Here is a 22,174-nt window from a genome sequence, read left to right as displayed (position 1 = left end):
CTCAAAAAACTAAAAATAGATCTACTATATGATCCAGCAATTTCACTCCTGGGTATATAAACAAAGAAAACAAAAACAGTAATTCCAAAAGATACATGCACCCCAGTGTTCACAGCAGCATTATTTACAATAGCCAAGATATGGAAGCAACTGAAGTGTCCATCAATAGCTGCATGGATAAAGAAGAGATAGATACACACATACACACACACACACACACACACACAATGGAATATTACTCAGCCATAAAAATGAAAAAAAAGAAATGTATCCAGGGCTTGCACAATATCTGTTTCTTATATGAATAGGAATCAAGCTTTCTATTTACCATAACAACAAGATAGTAGTTAACATCAAGAACTATTAAGCACAGCAATTAGAGCAGTCCATGCTACCAAGAACTTACTCTGCCTTCTCAGACTCCACTTTTCCTTCTGCTTCATGAGCTGCTTTCGTCTCTGCTGCCTAGACAAAAATAACAATCAGTCAAACTTTCCTCAAAATAAATGAGTTCATGGTGATGAGCCATATCACTGGCCATTTTACTCTCCATGGTCATAAGTCCCAATGGTTTTCTCTCTTTATGCTTCTGCTTTTCTCAGGATCACAGAACATAGGTGTCCTGCTATATATTAAGCTGCTCTAGAGTGATAAGACAAAGATTTCAAGCTTGAAAACATAACCGCCCTGTTATTATTCAACCCAAAGAAAAAACTTTTGCTAGGACATTGTCAGAGCCCCGTGGCAGTGGTCCTACTGCTTCACGGGGTCAGGGAGTGATGGAACACCGGTCCAATCCAGAACCTGCTTCCATCAGACAGTATCTTCAATTCTCTTCCATCACCCCAATCCCTCTGATTGATGACCACTGCACTTAGAATAAAATTCAAGCTCCCTACACCAAAGCCTATAAGGCCTACCTGATCATGGCCTTTCTCTCCATTTTTCACCTTGCATCACTTGACTCATTTCCAGCACAAACATTCAGACCTTCACTCCTTTCCTGGGACATTCTAAATCCTTCCCTGCACCAGGACCTTGGCACATGCCATATCATTTGCCTGGAATATAACTGCCCTAGCTTTTGATGGGCTTGCCATTCTTCAGGACTTGGTTCAGATGATACCTTTGCAGATGCTCCTTGGGTATCCTACTTATAGTAGGGCCCACATTCATTCTGTAACACACGAACTTGTTCATTTATTTTAGCATATGTCAAAAATGATAATTATTTGTTGTCTTCTTCCACTAGAAATTAAGCTCCTTTAAAACAAAAGTGTTGTCTCTTTTGTTAATCAATGTATTCTCATATCCTAGGAACACAGCCTGGCATGTAGCAGGCCTTGAATGAATCCCTTTTATGTATCAAACTCTGTTCTAGGCCCTGGGTTACATCAGGGAGCAAAACAATAAATATATTAATACTGTCAGAATGCTTATGATTCTGATACTTCTCTCCCTGACTCTCTAACCCAGGTGAGACATCTCTCCTATACATTTCCATAGCACCTGATAGACTTCCTTCCTAATGTTCTTCATGCTTGTACTGACCTGTCCAATGTCTATCTTTTCCACTAAATTATAGGAACGATTCATTTCTCATTCACCACTGTATTCCCAGAGCCTAAAACAGTGACAAGCGCATATTAACTATTCAACAAACATTCATGTAAAAAATGAATAAAGGGGCTTCCCCGGTGGCGCAGTGGTTAAGAATCCGCCTGCCAGTGCAGGGGACACGGGTTCGAGCCCTGGTCCGGGAAGATCCCACATACCGCGAAGCAACTAAGCCTGTGTGCCACAACTACTGAGCCTGCGCTCCAGAGCCCACGAGCCACAACTACTGAAGCCCGTGTGCCACAACTACTGAAGCCTGCGTGCCTAGAGGCCATGCTCCGCAACAAGAGAAGCCACTGCGATGAGAGGCCCACGTACCGCAAAGAAGAGTAGCCCCCGCTCACCGCAACTAGAGAAAGCCCGCGTGCAGCAACAAAGACCCAACTCAGCCATAAATAAATAAATAAATAAATAACTTTATTTATTTTTAAAAAAATGAATAAAGGTTAACTTTGGGCTCTGATCTCTTTACATTTCTCTCCATACTCTCTTTATCGCTAGAATGATGCTGTGAGTTGGATGCTGCAACACCCAGAACTTTCCATGGCCAAAGGGCTCTGAATTACTGCCCCCTTAATCTAGTTGACTGACTCAAAGTCCAAACTGGATAGTGGCTGCATCACAAGGATGAAAATGTCCCAAGCATGAAAAAGCTCACTGGGCACTGTGCTAAATCATATGATAACATCTGGACCGTTTAGGATACTACAGAAGTTTATCTCACCAGAAAGGTCTCCTCGTATGCTGTAGCTGGTTTTCTATGCTTTCAGTTACTGAATGAACCTGTGTAACTTGAGAACTAACCTAATAAAAGTGTGGAAGCAAGTTGAGGGTCAAGGACCATCCTGTTTGAACTCTACAATGTAAACGGGAAGACCATTCAGCAATTAGATATTGAGACAACCATCTAAGTCTCATCTCTCCAGACATGGCAGAGCTGGAATGATCAGATCAGGGTAATCACAGATGAGCTGGTATCTAACACAACATTGCCTCCTAGGAACTGGTGTCATACTGATGGCAAGGAAGAGTGGCAAGTCTTTTTCTGGGGATAAAGAAAGATGATAGAAACAAATCATGCTTACCTGTGTTTTCCTTTTCTCCTGTACAGTACTCTCTAACGTGGGGGGTTCATCCTTGCCAATAATCTCAGAGAGGTCACCCAAACCCACTTCAGGCCCATGCTTTAAGCCACCTTCTTTCTTTGACTGGAGTCCAAAGAGATCTGACATAATATCCGCATCTCCCCTCTCCCCCTTTATGAAGTGCACGAGTTCCGTGGCGATACCTGGCTCAGGCACTTCTGCCCTCTCAGCCTCCATCGTATCATCGTGGATACCAAATTGGGTTGGGTCAGGCATGTCACCCAGGATCTTTGTGACTCTGATGTTCTTTGCGCCTTCTATGAGGCCCCCTCCAAACACTGTGCTCCAGAGAATCTGAAAGATTCCTCCCAGTATGGCGAAGAGCAAGTGGAAGAGCCCCACGAACAACGTCCAGAAGAAAGAGAAGAACACCTTCACCAGCTCCTTCAGAGTCATCTTCTTTAACTTCCTACACTGCTTCTTGAGGTTCTTCAGGGTGGCCCTCTTCAGAAAGTTGGCCACGTTTCTCTTCACTGAGGCACAGGCCACAGCAAACACAGAGGCACACTCGAAAGACTTGTCGTCCTCCTCTTCACCCTCAACTTCTAACGTATAGGAAGAGTCTTCATTTTCTTCCTCCTCCTCTTCTGGCCTGTCGGCTGAGTCCGATTCTGAGATCTGTGATGCTAACTGCATCTCAAAGATGGTGTCTTCACAGAAATTCACGAACAGCTCCATCTTCTCTTGCTCTCCGCCTTCATTGACGACATCAAAGATGAACTGCTGCTTAGACTCCTTCACCTGGGGCTTCTCCCACTGAGTTCGACTGGACTCACTGATCTCAAAATAAACACGCTCAATTTTCTTGGCCTCACCCATGATCTCAATGCGTCCTAGGTACGGTTCAAAGTAAGTGAGTACGCTTTCGGCTGGGTCCAACAGACACTTAAGGCGAGAATCATTTGGCATATGTTCGGAGAGGTTTGTCAATAACACCGCCACGTTAAACCCTATGTCCTTGGCTGGCTCGTGGAACCGGTCTACAAAGTCAACGTAATTAAACATGTCATTCTCATCCGCTTCTGCGCACGAAAGGAGAAAGTCAATCTCCGACTGCGTGTACTGTTTTTGCCCTTCCATGGTCTTCTGGAATTCCTTTTTGGAGATGATCCCTTTCCCATCGGGGTCATATTCTTTGAAGGTGTCTGAGCTGGTTAAGTCTTTAAGTTTCAAGAACATGTCAAAGAATTTCAAGATCATTTCTACATTGGTAGAGGACTCTACCAGTGTGTCAACCATCTGCTTGCCAATAGTTCCATTTACCACATTCCCTGTGAGGCAGGTTCAAAAAGACATACAGATACATAAATAAACCCATGTCATCATGTAACTGGTCAGGCAGATATTTTTTAGAAGACTTATATGCCAAATCGGTCAGCTCTTTTCTGACCGTGATGATTTGGAAATGGGTAGGAGGGAGCAGCAAGCCATAAAGACTACACCACCAGGAGCCAAGGGGGAAGGAAACACAGGGAAGGAGGAGATGGCCACGCCAGTGCCTTTTGTCTGGCCTGGGGCCTGGAGAGTGGTTTCATTATCAGATTATCAGGGACACATAGGGATAAGTGGTGCCCCTCTAATCCCCTTAGACCTAGGAGGGTGCCCAACTAGATGGCTGGCATACACACTGGCAGCCAGATGTATCGAAAAGCAATGGGGAGAGGGAGAGGATAGGGAAAAGCAAAGCTTGGAGGTTTTCCCCAGTTCATTCTGGCTTTCCTACTGAGATAAAATGAGTTGGTTTCAGGCTTTGTCCATCAGACCATATGCCCCTCACTCATTTTTTGGTTTCTGAAAATTTGGTTTTCTAACCAATGTCATATGACATCAATGACCTGCCAGAAGGATAATCTGCATGATTAGTACGGTTAGTGCTCGGACCAATTACAGTCGTGTGATTGCCTAGTTATACCAAACAGCCCAACCTTCCAGGAGGGACAGAAGCATCACCACCATGTCCTGAAGGAGATCCAAGAGTTCCTTCAGCAGCTCGATCTGACTGGAATCCTAGAACAGAAACAGGAGATACCCCTGAGCTATCTGATCCCTCAGTAAAGTACAGGGCAGTGAGCAAGGAGAGCCTGCTCTGGGAAGGTCAGGTGAAGGCTGCATCCATCTCCAGAATGAGCTCCCTTCTCATGGTGAATGCGGATGTCTTAGCATCCTCTCTTTGTAGCATCAGGAGGCTCGCTGTAGCAGGGTTCATACAAAAGAGTTCCTTTACAGTTCTCCTTTTATTAACGCAACATGGCAGATATACCAATGGTTGTCCAAAACTACTGAACAACCCAATCCACCAAAGAGCCGTTAGGTGTCTCTAGTAGCTTAGGTTGCCATTTTTCATACTGACGAATTACCAGTGAGCTTTTGGGGAACACTACTGCAATCCAATTAAAGTATCAAGGTTCTAATCACCAATTGGGTTCTCCTTTCTTTCTTAATTTAGGTTCTCCTGATTCTAATTGGTGGTGATCTGGGTGCCAGTGGTCCCTTAAAATGTTATTAATATATCATCGAGGCTATTCCTCTGGATGGTTTTTATACCAGTCTGTTTGGTTTTAATTTCAGCATTGCAGACAGGGCATTGCCAAGTGAGCTCTGGGCTTGATACCTATGTCACAGAAGCAAAACAATCCTTGGAAGATCGGAGGTGGGGAATCTGAGGGCGCGGTTAAAAAATGCATTCTGGGCCACACTTCTTCTACAGACTCTCTCTCACAAAGACATAGCTCTTTGGCCCTTCAGACTTCAGAGGGATTTTCTAGCACCTTTGGAGTGTGTCACAGCTATCCACAAAACATCACAGAAGTGTAGACTGCCAGAGCTAGAAGAGCCCTCAAAGGTCATCTATTTTAACTCCCAATATTTTATAGATGATGAAAGCAAAAACCAGAAAGGGGAAGTGACTTCCCAGAAGACACCAGTGAGGAGGTGGCCGGGTCAGGATCCTGTCTCTGGAGCCTCTACGCCGCCCCGCCCCACTGGGCTGACAAATTGGCAGCCCTCCCAAGAACTCTCTCCTCCCATAAGGCCAGAGTCAAAAGGGGAAAAATGAAAGGGGTAAATAGCACATTCCAGAAGAGAGAGGCAGATGTGACAGCCTTGACAATTTCAGCTACACGTTATTTAAATTAATGCTGCCAATGTTACTCTGATCAGCCTGAAGCATATCCTGAAGTTCTCCCTCATGTGTTGCCATGGAGAGAGGCCATCGACTACTACAGACACTACATTTATTTGTTCATAATAAATGCTCTCAGAGATTCCGATTCATCTTGCCAGAGAGATGGGGAGTGAGAAGGAAAGGCAGAGGTGGGGAAGAGGGGAAGCAAAGGTGACAGAGAAGGGAGATGTGAATTACAGAGACATGCAGACATTTGACAGAGCAGACGGGGGTAGATCATGTGCATAAATTGCAAAACAGTGACAAGGAAGCAAAAGGGATTAGCACCATAAAAAGCAAGTGTTGAGGCTATTATGAAAAGGGTAGGCTATTATGAAAAGGACACAAGGGAGAAAGCTGCATTCATGCAAAAGCCTGTCTGGGACACCCCCGCCCGCCCGCCCGCCCCCCACCCCAGGAGGTGTTCATTCCTATCTCCCACTTAGGCCCTCATTTAAAAAATGAGACCTGATCTGCATGGCTTTTCCAATCATTTCGTCAAGCAGCCACATCCACAATGGGAAGACCAGGGGGTGGGGACTGACTTAGCGTTTCACACCAACGACACATCGGGAACGGGGAACGGGCCACAGTACCTGAGAGAGTTTCATCTGCATGTTAGCAAATACATGGAGGAAGCCGACCACTGCATCCCATAGCCTACTGTGAGCGAGGCTCTGCTGGTTCCCAATGCAGGGGCCCTACGGAGAGGAGGACATTCTTATTTCACTGGAGCATCACAAGCGGCTCTGAAACTTGCTCTAGTAAGGGCATTTGACATCAGCTCATATATGTAGAGAGCTCTTTCCAAAAGTCACATATTTTGCAGCTCAATATTTTCCCAGGATATTATTTTTCTCCCCACTCCATCGGGTCCCCCCCGCAATCCTAAGATCCTATTTCTAGGAAAAATCACCAGGAATGTCACAGTGCGGTGATTTTCAGAGATTTTCTTTTAGCTTCAGAGTTTCTTTTAGCTTCCGTTATTATGCTAAAGAAATTATTTAAGAGGTAAATGCTCTGGTTGAAACAGGCAGGACTGAACGGCACTCCTGTAGACTCTGGCCCACACCCTGGCCTAAGAGGGGTTCTGAGGAACCCCAGGGTTCCAAGGAGCACAATTTGTAAACCAGGCCCTTGTGCACGCATTGTTTGCAGGCAAAGCTGCACGTTAAATGTGAGGACCACACGGCTATCTACTTAAGTGAAAAAATCTGAATTATATTCCTAATGTTCAACTACTTTTAGGATTTTCTTATCATTAACCTAAATGTCAGGTACATCATCTCTATCTTTTCTGAAAGCCAGACATAGACGGATGACTTGATGACCAGTCTGTATTTTCCATGTTAATAACCTTTCCTATTTTGGAAGATCATTATTAAACCACTGTTTCTTTTCTCTTCTTTTTAAAAATAAGTTATTTGAAAGTCTTCTGAATGGAGAGTTATCTATTCTTTCTTATTTATTTAATCATTTATTGATATCAGTATGGACTCCACACATTCATTTTACGCTTTGGGTTATAATTCAATACTACTTTATTTACTTTCTTTTGTAGCTCTAATTTTTCCAGTTTTGGCCATTGGGAGCTCTTTCAGTTGGCTCCTGTATCCCCTTTGACATACCCCATCATTTTTTTTTTTTTAGCATTTTCTTGCACTATAACATTCTCCAGGCTCATCCTGTATGTTTCCAGCCCTAGTTCTAGAATCAGCCATTTCTCTAAGGAGCCCTATTTCCTTTCAATGGAGAATGGTATTAGAAACCAAGACCTGGGCTCTAGTTGTGCTTGTTGCTACTGGGGTATCATGTTTTAGGTCCTCCTGGCTGACAGAGCAGCAGAAATACGTGTGTTGTCCCAATCCATGTGTATACACATATCCATAAATATTTCCATATGTAACCATTTGTATCTATGTTAAGCTGAACATGAGTTTAGCATACAAATGTCTCTGACTCTCATTCATTTCCACAGGGATCTTCTATCTCCTCTGCTTGCTCATCTGTAACTTCCCACTCCAACAGTGAGAAACCTGCTTCACTTCCATTATATATGTATAATGGTTTCAGAATTATTAACACATATCCACATGGGAAAAACTTCATCAACTAAAGTGCTTATGTATAGTTCCTTTTGCCTTTGGTCTCTCAGACTGTACTCATTTCCAAAGTTTCTTAGGCCAGCACCTTATTCCCTACCTCTTCAGTGAGGCTGTTTTTTATATATATTTTTTATACATTTAGAGTCTTCTGTCACATTCTGCCTATGTTCTTTATCCTTAACTCTTCCTTACAGCTTTTTCCTATATTTTTCTACACTTTAATCACTCTCCAAATCACGCTTCAATAAACTTTCAAAAGGAACACTGGCACTAGTGTTCTAGTATCAAGTTCTAGAAAAGGCTTGGCAGAATTCCCAGGGAAGAGGTGAGCAGGAGAAATTTTGCCTGCGTCCCTAAATCAAGTAAGCTTGTTTAAAAATCACTGTTCATGTACATTTGGTGTCTGATCTCTAGAAGCCTCTAGATTCTTTGTTGAAACAAAACTGATTGTTGAAAGAAACTCACATTCACCCAAAATACGCTTTTCTTTTACATTTGGGTTAAGGGCTCCATAGGAAGTTCTGGAGATTAGGATGGGCTCTGCAGAGAGCAAATCAGATGCTCGTCAGATCAGTTCAATGATCTTCATACGTATTTCACATGCTGTGAAACTTCAGATCAGTCACCTGTTCCTAGGTTTATCTCCCTATGTTCTTATAATCCTTGAGTAAAGCATGGATCAATATCTTCCTTAAAATCCTTATTTTCAAGTCTTAGTCTTGTGTTTATTTTAGTAAGCAAATATGATCTGAGTGTGCCAGTTGGCTCAACATATAGATCTTAAAAAATCTTATATTACATCACAGAGCACCATGATATGGCTACTGATTTCATAGCAAATTCTGCCTGAGGACATGCTACTTTTCACAGTAGCTAGACCACTGTAGGCAATGAATAGAGAATGTTGTGAACAGAGAAAGATTGCTGTGAGATGTTCAACCTGAAATTTACACGTTGATTTGACTGCCATTGCACTTAGTTGATGTGCTTCTGAAGTTACCTTTTCCATAGAGGGAATTTCTGACAAACTAGTAGGCTCTCATGAATTCTGTTTTTAATCTCAAGGCTCAAGATAATACCACCTGTCCCTTTATTCCTTCATTCTATCAATTATTCCTCCACTCCACTCTCCATGCTTCCTGAACACCTCTGATGTGCCACACATGCTAAAAATGAAGAATTTTAAAATGAATAAGAAACTTTCTGTTGACAAAAAGATTTCAGTCTAGGAGGGAAAGCAAAATGTTAACTAGATAAATGCAAATAAAGTGTGACACTGCTATTTACAGGTCACAGTGGGGTCCATAAACTACAGCTTCTCGTAGAGTGTAGGTACTACTGGTTTCTATTTATAGGTAAGGAATATGGTCAGTGCTATAGCTGGATGCACAGTCCACATATGCAGCCAAGTATTCTGTAGGGAATTAGAATATGGGAATGTTCAAAATGTTCTCTTTGTTTTCAGGCATGCACTCTATAGCACATACCTGGATGTATTCCGTAAGAGAATTGAAAATCTGCTTGGTGACCGCCAGGGCTTTGGAAAAATTGTGCTGTCCAGATTCATCAATGACGTCCTTCCCTGAATAATACCAGTAGAAGTCACTGATTGATTCCTAAGAACAAAAAAGTAGAGTTTAGTATTTTTCACATATCAGTCTGTGAAGCTAAACCCAATGTTCAGGAAGAGTACAAGAGAGCCCTACATTTCTGTGACCATTTTGTTATGACAGGAGCCTGGGACTCTGTGAAGAAGCACAGAGGTATCTGACCCCGAGCATCTTTTAAGTACAGATATTCCCCCTCCGCAGGAAAGAACAGATAGAAGAGAGGGCAGCGTTCAGCTGGACCTGGGTAACCATGTTATAGGACAATTTATTCACAATGAAAAATATGCATTAAAGATAATATTGATCATCCAAATAATCATGATAGCAGCAGCAACATAATAGCTGACACCGTAAGTGCCGGGCGTTGTTCTGAGCACGTTACACGTATTAAACCTCTCCATCTTTACCACCACCCAATGAGACAGTACTACTCATTTTCAATGAGACAGGACTACTCGTTTTATAGATGAGGAAACTGGAACACCAGGAGGTTAAATAGACTGCTCCAGGTCATGAACTGGTGAGTGGGAGAACCAGGCTGAGGAATCAGCAAAGAGAAGAGGGCATCCTTTTTTATGTTTGTGCAGATTTTCTTGACATTCTTTGGATTTTCCTTCAAACAATTCAACCAGGTGACGTCTCAACACTAAGAACTTGTGAACCCATCTTATTCCCGCTTTCTGTACCTCTTTTTCTTAGTGAAAGTCTGTTCCCATGCACAGGTTGCCTGGAGTACTGTGGCTAAGCTTACACTGGCAAAACTAAAGTGAATCAGCCGTTTATAACAGAAGATTTGGTAGTTAACCACTCCCCCGACTTCAGTCTTCAAACTCACATTTAGGTATTTGACTTCCCATAAGTGTGTGGACATAAGATTACAAGACCTTCCTTACTGGGGCTGGACTGTATCCTGGGCCGTCCCTGAGGCTGTGTAACTGTCTTTAGCTTCCGGAAGTGTATGTGAGGTGTGCTACCATCCAACACCCACTCACCTGCAGACGCAGAAGGTAGTCCACGGTACTGATGATGACATTCACGGTGGTGGTGTTGCCCATCTGAGTCCGCAGGAAGTTCTGGAAATCTGAGAACAGCAGGGTTGGGTCAGAGTCCATCCCTGCAGAGCAGGTGGCTCTAAGCTTCTTCTCGGCTGAGCTCAGAAGAGACTCACCATGTGAAAAGCCTTACAAGGGCTCACTGTCTAGGTCCTGAAGGACAGAGCACTGCCCTGAGCCCTCCCATCCCAGCGGCACCAGAAACTGGACTTAATGAGCCCTGAGGGACTTGACAGCAAGGGGTGGGTGTTTAGCTTCAACATCTGAAGATTCTGGAAGCAACTTGGCCTGGGTGGCACTCAATAACATTAGCCATGAAGTTAAAGGCCATGTTACATAGGGTTTCTTATTAAGGAATGGATTAGCTGTTGTTCTTAAATTAGCAACTGGCTGTATTCAATGTGGCAACCTGAAATGAATCAAAATTTTGTACCTGAATGTGGTTGCCCCTTGTCAAATCAAATCTGTTCCACTTACCACTGTTATGTCCTTCACAAAGTAACTGTAGGAATCTAAAGAGATCTCGTGTAAACTCATCATTCTGGAGTACTTTTTCACCTTGAAAACACAGAATACTGGTGAGCATCTGTTTGGCTTTTCAACACAGAATACCTTCCACCACACATGACTGCAAAAATGCTAAAGGAGCTGTGTCAGAACAGGGTGGAAAGGGAACTGTGGACGAATGGTGACAGACCCACTTAAAACTGGAACTGAGACAACACCCAACAAAGCTAGAATTGTTAGCCCCGGGATGCATTTGGAAGGAAAACAACTAGGCAGTAATGATTCACAGTCCATAACACATGCTTTGGAAATGGAAGACACTTCTTTAATTAAGCAACAAACTGCTGAGTTAAACTCAACATGCAACCACCAAGCTGAAAATGTGTCTATGCTGAGCCAATTAAATAAGATCCCTTAGGACTCACACACACGGTAGGAGCTCAGGCTGGAAACTCAAACTTACCACGCTCACGCACGATGACTAGCCATAAGAGAAGAACAGAAGAATACAGAATAAGAAAACCACAAACATCAAGACATACTCTCTTTAGCTAATACTGGTTCTGTGAACACATCAGCCTGGATATGCTTTATCAAAACTACGGATGGAAACATCTTGCTGAAATGGAGCAAGTCCTTGGAGATTAAGCAGCAGTGAACAGGGGCTCTAACCAGAAATAGTTAACTTGGATTTTAACTGGAAACAGAGCAGCCTTCACCTTCATCAGTTACTTACGCGTTCCTTCCTCAGTAACCATCCCCAGGCCTTCAGCTTTATTCTGCCTCTCGAATGCATTCAAATCAAGGACACTTGTAACAGATGAAAGAAAACAAGGTTCAGGGCTACGCACACTGGGAAAATGGGTTTTTAACATCAATGAACCCATCAACTAAGAATACACTGTCCTTGCATTATCATAAATGCACCAACGTATTGTGGTGTGGTTGAGAGTCTAATGATTCCCTGGGTTTGTGCTAAGCATTTCCAACTGGGGCTCACTCTATTTCTCTAATAGGGTCTAACTCCTTAGCCAATATGAAAGATTTTATGGAACATAAGACCACAAAGCCTCACAAGAATATAGACCTTAGAGAAGCTTATGGCTGAGTCCAGTAAGATTCTGCAAAACCTCCTCTTCTTTTTACCACTGGGCAAAGGAAATGACTGTTGGATTGGAAAGACTTTGGGGAAAAATCCAGCACCCCTTTTCCCCTTTTAGGGAGTCACGTATGTTCTGTAATTTAGATGAATTTTAAAGAGAAAGTGAAAATTCCTACCGCCATTATGTTGGTTTTCCCCAGACCCTGCTATAAAAAGGGTCTGCTTGATAATACAAAATTATCCTTTGATTTTGGGAGGAGAATATGGAAACAGGACATTTGGACATATAGCTGCTTTGAAGCATCACTGCTGATTCAGGAGACAATCTGTGCAGTGGACATTTCTGACCCTCACTCCATCCTGATATACCCATTTCAAATGTTCTGATTTCTTCAATGCTTAACTATTTTACAAATACATATTATTTTTATAATCAGCAAAAAACCATTAAAATACCTTAAAACTTCTGTTAGAACTCAGTTGGCCTCTACGGGTATGTCACCTGTCCCTCTAAGCCATCATTATAAGTTAGCTTAGCAATATTAAGTACTACAGACTACCAAGAGAACTCTTAGAAATTTAATTGAGAATATCATGGGCAATATGGGACTGAACTGCCTTGATTTTTGCCATCTTTGAGTCCACATGTACTATTTCACCCTCAGTGAGTCAGGTCTGGCAATATTACATTTTCTTTTCCTGAGGGAGGTAATAAACGAATTGGCTGTCGGTGGGGGAAAAATGGAGCTGAGGACAAGGGATTGTACTGCAGCTCAAATATGGTCCATATGACCCCAGGGTATAATATTTACCCAATCCAATATGACTAGCAATATTATGAAGTCCACCAAAAAAAGAACATCCATCCTCCAAATTTTCAATTGGACTAACGTTCCAAGTTTAAGAATTATTAATTGGAGGCAAACGAGCTAGATAATTATAACTTTGACTTCTTTCAGAATGAGTTGCAGACGATTCAAAATACATATGAATCTCGGAGAATAAGCTGACACTTTTCTTAGAAAGATGGCTGGCTTGTTTCTGAAATGAGCAAGTATGGTAACCTTATGACTTTTGGTTACCTATTGTTCATCTGTCAGAGGGTTCAGCCATGAGGGGAGGCTTACACAACTGGGTAATATAAATGGAAAGTTTAATACTTTGTTTTTCAGACAATGTCAAAATGTTCCCACGTCAGGATGTGCCTCTGTCAAAATGGATGTGTCAAAATATGTACCCACAAAATATCTATTCAGGCTCAAAGAATTGTTAAGGATTAACGAAGTGCCTAATGGGTCTAACGAACACATAGCCTTGAGTCATAGTGAGGGATTCCTCCTCTTTTCCATTCTTTTCTAGTTTGACTTTTATGAGCATACATGTTTAAGAGAAACTCACACTCAGCTCCAAATAAAACAACATAAGACAAAAGGAGGTAAGGGCGATTCAAACACCAAACAGGTGTTGGTTGGTAGGGGTGTGTGTGTGTGTGTGTGTGTGTGTGTGTGTGTGTGTGTGTGTGTGTGTGTGTGTGTGTGTGTGTGTGTGTGTGTGTGTGTGTGTGTGTGTGTGTGTGTGTGTGTGTGTGTGTGTGTGTGTGTGTGTGTGTGTGTGTGTGTAGATTACATTTTCCCCTCTGAATGCTATTTGAAGGTAATCCTGAGGGCTGGAGGAACAATACCCATCCTCTTAGCTTTCGGAAGTAGATACTCCTTTCTCAATAATTCCATGATAAGCCAGTTTATTCTGTGGCCCTCCCCCACCCCATTCCCCTTTCCCTGAATAGTGAAGGACTTTAAAAAAATGCCATGGGTGGTTTTCCCATATTTACCTGCAAGACTGCATAAGACCAGAAAGGCTTTGAAAGAACCCAGCATCCTTTTTCTCCTTTAGGTAATCTAGCATTTTCTGCAAGGGAGACACATTTAAAAAGGAAAAACAATGAAAACTATGGCACACGTACTAACCCTCCTAATTATGATAGACAGATGGCAGCCATGCACGTACACCGAGTCAGATCCAGGATGGTGGCTTGTAACCCCGGGTAAGCATCGAGATAATCCACCTGTGGACTTAAACCTTCCGTGTGCCTGAGCGCCACCCTCCACTTATGGAACCAGAATATTTTAGGGCAGATGTTTTATTTTGTAAAGGTCCACTGGTATTGACAGTATAGTGGATCTTTGACATTCATAGATTTACTGTTTGAAGCCTCTTCTATTTGGGAACAGGTGCCAGGACTGGGATGTAGTAATGTTTACGGTTGCTGAGGTATAATCTGAACAGCTCATGCAATGATTTTAATGCACTGGAGCAAGGGGCTTACCTACTAATGAGCCTAGTTGAGAGCTCAGTACCTCTCTCACAATAAGACTTAGTTTCCTCTGTTCTCTGTTACTGGCAAGCCAGGAACTTTGTCTGACATAATAAGAATTTTGTTTCTTTTTTTTTTTTTTTAAAGGGCTCTGTAAGAAAGTCAACTGACGGGGTGGTGATGGAAGAGAACAGAAAGTGAGGGGTGCCTTTGAAAATGGTAGTTCTTAATGAGAAATTTGTTTGTGATGAATTAAAGCCTGGGAAAAATTATATGCAATAATGGTAGTCATGGATTTGGAAATTCTCAAAGGCCCTGGGATATAACACTTATAAATGCCAAAAGTCTCTGAAATTTCATCTTCCTGTGCACACAGATGCTTTTATTTTTAGCCAGAGCCTGGAGTACTCAGGAGACACCAGTGCATTTCTATCTTCTGTAGCCAGTTCCAATTCAGATTGCTGAATGAATTCCATGTGCCAGACACTCCACTTCGTATGTCTCTGTGTGTTCTCTCATTTAATGCATGATGGCAGGGGTTTTAATTTGCATTATTCACTGCTACACCCTCTACCCACAGAAGAGAGCCTGGCCCTAGTGCATAGTCAGCAATCACTAAACAGCTGTTAAATAAATGAATAAATGAATGAGTGAACGAACAATAGGTGTGTGGGGTTATGAACCTCACTTAACTGATCAGGCCCCTTGCTCACAGTAAGGCAGCTAATAAGCGAAAGGGTCGAAATAAAAACCAAGGCTTAGAAAACTTCCTCTAGAGCATATTTTTGTAGAAAATCACCTAATGATGAAAAAAATGTAATGTTTTTCTTTTTGAACCCTAGGTAAGCCCTCTTTACTAAGCATACGTTTGTCTAAAGACTCCTAGTCCTGGTTTTATCTGTGTTCCCAGTTACTCTGATATAACTGGTCACTAAGGACAAAACACCAGCAAAGGTGACTCTGGGCGGCCACCTCCGTAGCAGAGTCAACATCTCTTCCCTGAAGTGTGAGAGCTGTCAAATGGAAATACCTCAGGAAATCTGCCCCACCTCCTGCGAGCCCCCATTACCTGCTGCACGCCAGTGTTGCCTCCATTCAGAATGGCGATCCCCAGCTTCAGAGTCTCCACTACCATGGGGCTCATCTCACCTGCCGTGGTAAAGATTCCATTGAGTCACCAAGGAAACAGAGGGTAAATCACATCTACTGGGCTTTACCAGGACCCGTGAATAATGACGTCACGTCATGGTGTGACATCTCTGTGGTAGTTAAGGGGCCCATGTAGAAATCTCAGAAATCACCTTTGCTGGCGCTTATCATCTGAAGGACCATCTCTGCGGCTCCACGCTCATGCAGCCGAGCTTGCTGATAGAGGGTTTTCTGCTTTTCCATTTCTTTCTCCTAGGAAAAAAAAAAAAAAAAAAAGGCGGGAAAAGATTTGTTTACCCCCAGAGAATTCACCGTGGTCAGGTGAGTTGAGAGAATCTTTACTTGCCTAAGAAGGCAACAAACATAATTTTGAACAAAACAGACCTTGGAAGTTTATTTTTAGATGCTGTCCAGCTTTCCAAAACTGTCCACCCATAATTTACTCACCTTTTGATGCTGAATTTTCTACTTTTTGTACTGATAGGTAACACGGTCTGTTTCCCCTGTGATACTATAATTATAGGAAGTGACCCCAGATTAAGATGTGCTTGTTTTCAATGTCCAGTCATACAGGAAAAGCTGCTGAGGGCTCAGCTGGAGTTTACCTGTCGGAGTGTAGGAAACACCCACTTATCCGGAATGCTCAGACCACACTTAACTGAGGCTCTACCAGATATGAGATGCTAGAACGTCAAGGCTTTCCAGAACTGTAATTGTCTTCATTTACTTTTGCTGTTGTATATTTTGTCTATAAAACAGTACAAGTAAACTCATGTCGTTCTATCTTGAGAGATTTAGGGTCCTGCACTGCCTCAAAATTAAGATTGTTATTAAGTATGTTAATAACAGAATAACGGTGCAAAAAACCATCCAGTGTCTCTACTGCTGTGAATTTTCACTTTTGAATGTTTGAATGCGCCCTTCTACGGCCCCTGTTACGACCACACTTGGGTAGATGTAGGACATTTCCCAGAAGAGCAAACCTGTGGGGCTGTTTGCTGACTGACTGGCTGCCTGCTACCTCTCATTAAGCCAAGAGACAGACAGCAACCACAACGAATGTATTTGCCCCCAGACACATGTGGTGGGTGAGCCATGTGGCTAATGTCAGCACCCACCCCTGAAGGCCCTCCTGCTGGCTTCAATCTTACTGAGAACTTACTTCAAATGTTTTTTCCTTGTCTTCTTCCCCTTCTTCGTCTTCCCCACTCTGACAACTCTGAATTCCATGCAGCAGGGAGAGGAGGAGACAGAGAATCAAATTAAAGGTGAGCCTTGTATGTATATGTATGGCTGGTTCACTTTGTTATACAGCAGAAAGTAACACACCATTGTAGAGCAATTATACTCCAATAAAGATCCTAACAAAACAAAACAAAAAGGTGAGCCTTGTAAACAAGACTCTACTGTGTGAGGGAAGGGGACAGAATGTAATTCACAGGTACCTCAGGACCTCAGCACTCTGTAAAACCAAGAACACTTGGACCACTGCAGGCAACATTCAACTATCAAGGCCACCTCTGCAGTTACCAAGGGGTTCAGAAATGAGAAATGGGAACGCCGAGATCACATAGTCAATGGGGACCCATCTGGCTTAACCACAGACCTGAACTCTTCTACTTGGTAAAGTTCTGGTGTAAATCGAGAGACAAGAGCACAGGGAGCTGGCTTTTCTCAACAAGAACCAGGGGCTTGGACAAAAGATTAGGGAAACCCAGGCTGTGAATCCCAAAGTGACCCCGTGGTGCAGCTGGTAGAGGAATGGGCACTCCTGTATCCCAACCTACCCCCCTTGCTGCCCGACATGAAGTTCTCCCATTTGAGAAGCAGCAGTTTGCTTAACCACTTGGCATTCCAGAGGCCACCGTCCCTCTCTGTGACATAGAAACATCTCTGGTCACTCCATCTCTTCCAGAACACGAGGAACTTCCTCTAGTCTCTAAGCCTGTTTCCAAATGTACCGAACTTCCTTCACCTACAGATGTGTCTGTACTGGACGGGTTCTGAGCACTGAGTAAAAATGCGAGGATGATCTGGATGCCTAAGCCCTGATCAGCTGGCTTAGAAGCGTCATGAGAACCCAGCCACCAGACCCACTGTTTCTTCAAAGCTTCAAGGTTTCTACAGGATGATGGGAGAGTGGTTTATTAATGCTGCCTGTATAGCACGTGAATTGTGCAAGGCCTGGAGCCCAGGCCATGAGCCAGTCCCAGGCCTGCTGCTTACTGTGACAGTTTTCATGTGCCTGAAGAGGTCTAAGGGAAATAGAATGACTGAGACAACGGGCAGAAAACCCACGTGTACCTTGGCCATCATGCTGGCATAGGAGGTGTACAAAGGGTCGTCTTCCAGTTTGCTGGAAAGAATGGAGGAAATATTTAGCAGGCTACCTTTGGACCCAGCAGAAAAGACCAAGTGCCATATAAATCTTCAACATACTAGTGAATTAATTAGAAACTCCCTCCCTCACCCCGATTCTTAGAAACCACTGGGAAAATCTGAATCAGCATTGGCTGGACACGGAATTCAGGGATGAAGTTACAATTTCAGGCTGCTTCATCTTCAGACTCAGTGTCAGGCGTTATGATGAAAGGGCTTAGGTAGTTCCCCTAGAGGTTTCTTGATGGCCAAGAACAGAGCAGCAAGGAGGGCTGCTCAAATCTGGCATCCCCTCTGTGCACACTGCAACCTGCGGGAGGACGGTTTGGGGTCGACACAGCTGTGCCTGTGCCTGGGACGAGCAGGGCGCTCCGGCAGTGCTGACCTCCTCTCTGTGAGAGCATTGCGGCTAAAGTGGAGGATGATCTGATGAAGTGGGTCTGGCTGCTTTTCTGTCTCCTCCTCCTCCTCTTCTTCCACCTTGGGAGATTTCTACACAAACCAAGGCAGACAGGTTTTAGGCGTGGATTTCAGCACATGGCACACCACCGCATGCGAACAAAGGTAAAGCACCAGGCACAGAGCGCGTCAACTCAAAGCACAAAGAGAAACCACGACGTCATATGTTTATTTCAGGACAGAAGCCCTAAGGATGCAAGGTTTGGGAATGAAATATATGTATTTTTCAGCCAATTAAAGAAACATTGCAATTCGAGGGTTAAAACGCAATGAAAGGAAAAGCAAAAGCCTGACCGCAGGGGAGGCGCTACAGACCCCAGTCAGCAGAACTCTCATGCAAGCTCTGGGCACCCGCGGTCAGGAGGGAAGCCCTGGAGAGTCCCCGAGAGGCCGCATCTCTCCGTCAACACCTGACATTTCTCTTGGAGAGCTGGGCTGGGAATAGGTGTGGGGCAAGAGTTATAAAGCACTGGGGCTGTTTTGGGGTCTAGACTCAACCCACTGAAACAGTTCTCTTTCCTGCCCTCACCCCTGACCCTGAAAATCTTGCTGTTCCTGAGAGATGCCATCCTGGAGCTGTGAGCCTTGCAGTCTCTTCTCTGAGCAAGCCTTTTCTCTATCTCCTTTTACAGAAAGGGAAATAGCAGCTGATGCCAGGCATATAAGTGGATTTTCCAGCAGTGGCAGAACCAGCAGGGTGGACCATATTCAGTAAATTGGTGAGAACTACGCAGGTTGTGTGAATGGTTCAGAAGAAGGGAGAGGGTTGAAATGATGCTCATTGTCAACTTCACACTAATCAAGAAACTGGGAAAACCAAGTGACTGTCTTTCTCACCGACAGGAATATATGAAAAGACTGAAGGGCATAAAGAGAAAGAAAATGCGGGAGGAAGGATTAAAGGGAAAAAGCCAGGAAGAGGATAAGAAACAGAGGGAGATGGGGAAAGAGAAAGAGAATGTAACATGGAAAGTGTAAATATGAGAAACACAGGGCAAGACTAATGGAGAGAAGTAGGGATGAGAGAAAAAGATAGATGGGAGAAATAAGGAGAAAGAGGAAAAGAACCAGGGCTTGGCCAAAGGAGAGAAGGGTGTATTTTCTTTCTGAACCAGGATGAAGCTCAGTGTTGGCTGCTGCAATAAGCTTTTCCCCTTGCGTGTTGTTTCAAGTAGTTTTAGAGCATGAAGCCTGTTAGAGACGAGGCGTGGCAAATCTTCAGAAGGGCCAAATACAGAACTGTGAGATGCAGGAAGGGCATTTAGATATGCCTTCCCCATAGTGGAGCTACTGACCAGACATGCAGGGCTTTGGCTGGGGTGGCTGGCCTCCTGCAACCAAGGGTGCTCAAAACTTAACTTAGCATGAACTTTCCAAGGCACGGCTGCGCATCCCAAGCAACATTAGCTGTTAATGAGGAGGGGGAGGATGATCACAGGACCAGCCCCTCCAAATGAAATTCATCCTCTGGCTCTTATGACCATTATTAGCAGGGTTTCCTCTGATTATTTATGCAGTTAGCTCCTTTCAGATTTATACACCCAATTCTTTGCACATCTTTAATGGTTATAATGCACACACATGAATACAAAAATCAAATTCATTCGCACCCATATCTGCTCCCAGTTGAGTCAGTACTTACAGCCAAATCCTGTACTAGTTTCTCTTCAAAGGAATACTCCTCTGTTTCTATCCAAAATCTCTGATAGCCATGGAGGAAGAGGTTAATAGAGCGGTGCCTGAGCGGAAGGGGTGAGAGTGAGGTCAAGAGGGGTCCACGGGACACCTTGTTTTAGTTTGGGCGGTTAACGGTTAGTAAGCAGCTTTGTACAATTCTTATTTTCTGATTGGTCAGGGTAGCCAAGAGCACACCATAAGCATTTATTTCAAAGAAACCAGAACCCTCTAACGTGGTGGATCCTGAATATCTGGTTCAAGACCTGGAGGTCACCATAACCCTACTCTGGTCTCCTTGGGTCTTTATCATATTTTCCCTATAATGAGAATTCATTAGGCCAAGGGACAGTCCTGAACTATCTGCTAAATATGGCAATTTGGTTATTCATTTCGGCTGATCACCTGTCCAGGTGATCCAATCTAAATCATGCTGATGGTGAGGGGGTTAGTCTCAGATACGCTGAAAGCAGCAAAGCGTGGCTTCTTTACAGGGCCTCTGAGGAACCACAGCTGCAAGGGCTCCAGCTTCTTCTACTCAGGAAGCAAAGCTTGGGCATGCTGCACAACTTCTGCATGCTTCACAGGTTCTAGCTGTGGCCCTGGTATGTGGGAACACTGAATAAACTGGCACAAGCCACTCACTCCCTATAGGACAGGATTGACGTCTGGGAATATTAGCCACTGAAGAGCCAGTAAGTGGTTACCCAAATGTGAGGAGGAAAGGAGAGAAAAGGAAGGTCAAGACCAGAGTCATCAAGACCTGGTCATGGTTTCCAGTAGAACACAGCCCTTACCATCTTTCTTCAAAATCTGACCAATCAGAGTTTTTTTAAAAATTGTACAAATTTGTGTTTTTATGGTCATGTTAAATCATGGTCAAGAAAGGAGGAGTGTGCAGAGAATGAGCGGGTCTCTCCACAGGTTACATTACCATTAAAATGAGTATAAGCCTGTCACACTGAGTTTTTTCATTAACCTTTTCCAGCCAAACCCGTTGAAAGGTGCTCAGGAAGAAATTGTTAATTTTGTGTCTGGGGAAAAGCATACAGGTTTTCTTTTAAAAACTCACATCAGAGAAACAGTTTCCATACGATAAAATAAATCCCTTTAGCCCTTTAGTTTGGAAGACTCCATGCAGTTTAGATCCTCATAAGATGGAGAAAAGGAGTGGACTCCACCACTAGCTTCTTAGGTAGTTAGTTTTTATTGTTGTTATGAAATCTATGTATAATCCTCCATGCTAGGCAGAAATCTAGGGCAACCCTCTAAAACAGCTGGGTTAGGGGCTGGGGTGGCCACGTTTCATCAAGGACACAGTGAATTCCTGGACTTCCTATTATCCATACAGGGACAGAGTTGTTGAAGGAGCAACCAAAATATTAAAGGATGGTACTAACATTGTCAGTGGATTTAGAAAAAACTGCTTGTTTTTGAGAGATGTAATTGCTGCCTAGCTGGCCCTGGAGTCATGTGCTTAAAGCTGAGCCCTTCTGGAGGTCACATTAGCACATCAGGTATGGCTCTCTACCAGAGGGGAAAGCGAATGCCTTCTGATGTTTTACCACTTCTAGAAAACAGAAAAATCCTAGGCGTTTTTGTGTTTTCTACTGGACTATAAATTTCATTTGTCTGCCAGGACTTCAGCAGGCTTCATGCCCATGACTTCCTGACTTAATTTTTCAGCTTTTTATTAATGAATTCTACTTGATTTGTGATGCCTCAACCTTTCCAGAGACACTAGTTTATTTTCTCAGGAGACCTGTAGGAGCAGGTGTGTGTCTCAGAGGCCATGATTCTCCACCATCTTCAAAGACCCTAACTAGGAGAGCTCAGTTGGCCAGCTGGCTCAGGACACGGATACAGGACACTCTCGACAAATCATGGCCAGGATGCAC

At 43.5% G+C, this 22,174-nt stretch overlaps 1 protein-coding gene across 3 annotated transcripts in view; it reads right to left on the bottom strand.

Annotated features, from left to right (window-relative positions):
* The window catches only part of RYR3 (ryanodine receptor 3), a gene marked incomplete at its 5' end in the record, with an annotated part of 572,808 nt that overhangs the window by 24,744 nt on the left and 525,890 nt on the right, over positions 1–22,174 (bottom strand). For all 3 annotated transcript variants that reach the window (XM_081227519.1, XM_081227518.1, XM_081227520.1), the window contains 15 exons: positions 407–465; positions 2,703–4,033; positions 4,688–4,769; positions 6,522–6,626; positions 9,518–9,646; positions 10,633–10,721; positions 11,170–11,267; positions 11,932–12,009; positions 14,133–14,209; positions 15,685–15,764; positions 15,917–16,016; positions 16,927–16,983; positions 18,069–18,120; positions 18,529–18,635; positions 20,245–20,341. In XM_081227519.1, coding sequence (XP_081083645.1) covers positions 407–465; positions 2,703–4,033; positions 4,688–4,769; positions 6,522–6,626; positions 9,518–9,646; positions 10,633–10,721; positions 11,170–11,267; positions 11,932–12,009; positions 14,133–14,209; positions 15,685–15,764; positions 15,917–16,016; positions 16,927–16,983; positions 18,069–18,120; positions 18,529–18,635; positions 20,245–20,341 — 2,541 coding nt within the window. The remainder of the gene's footprint in view (positions 1–406; positions 466–2,702; positions 4,034–4,687; positions 4,770–6,521; positions 6,627–9,517; positions 9,647–10,632; positions 10,722–11,169; positions 11,268–11,931; positions 12,010–14,132; positions 14,210–15,684; positions 15,765–15,916; positions 16,017–16,926; positions 16,984–18,068; positions 18,121–18,528; positions 18,636–20,244; positions 20,342–22,174) is intronic.

The sequence above is a fragment of the Mesoplodon bidens genome (genome assembly GCF_964165515.1).
Source record: "Mesoplodon bidens genome assembly, chromosome: 3".
Taxonomy (NCBI): domain Eukaryota; kingdom Metazoa; phylum Chordata; class Mammalia; order Artiodactyla; family Ziphiidae; genus Mesoplodon; species Mesoplodon bidens.
The sequence above is the reverse complement of the archived record's forward strand: the minus strand, read 5'-3'. Positions and strand labels throughout refer to the sequence as shown.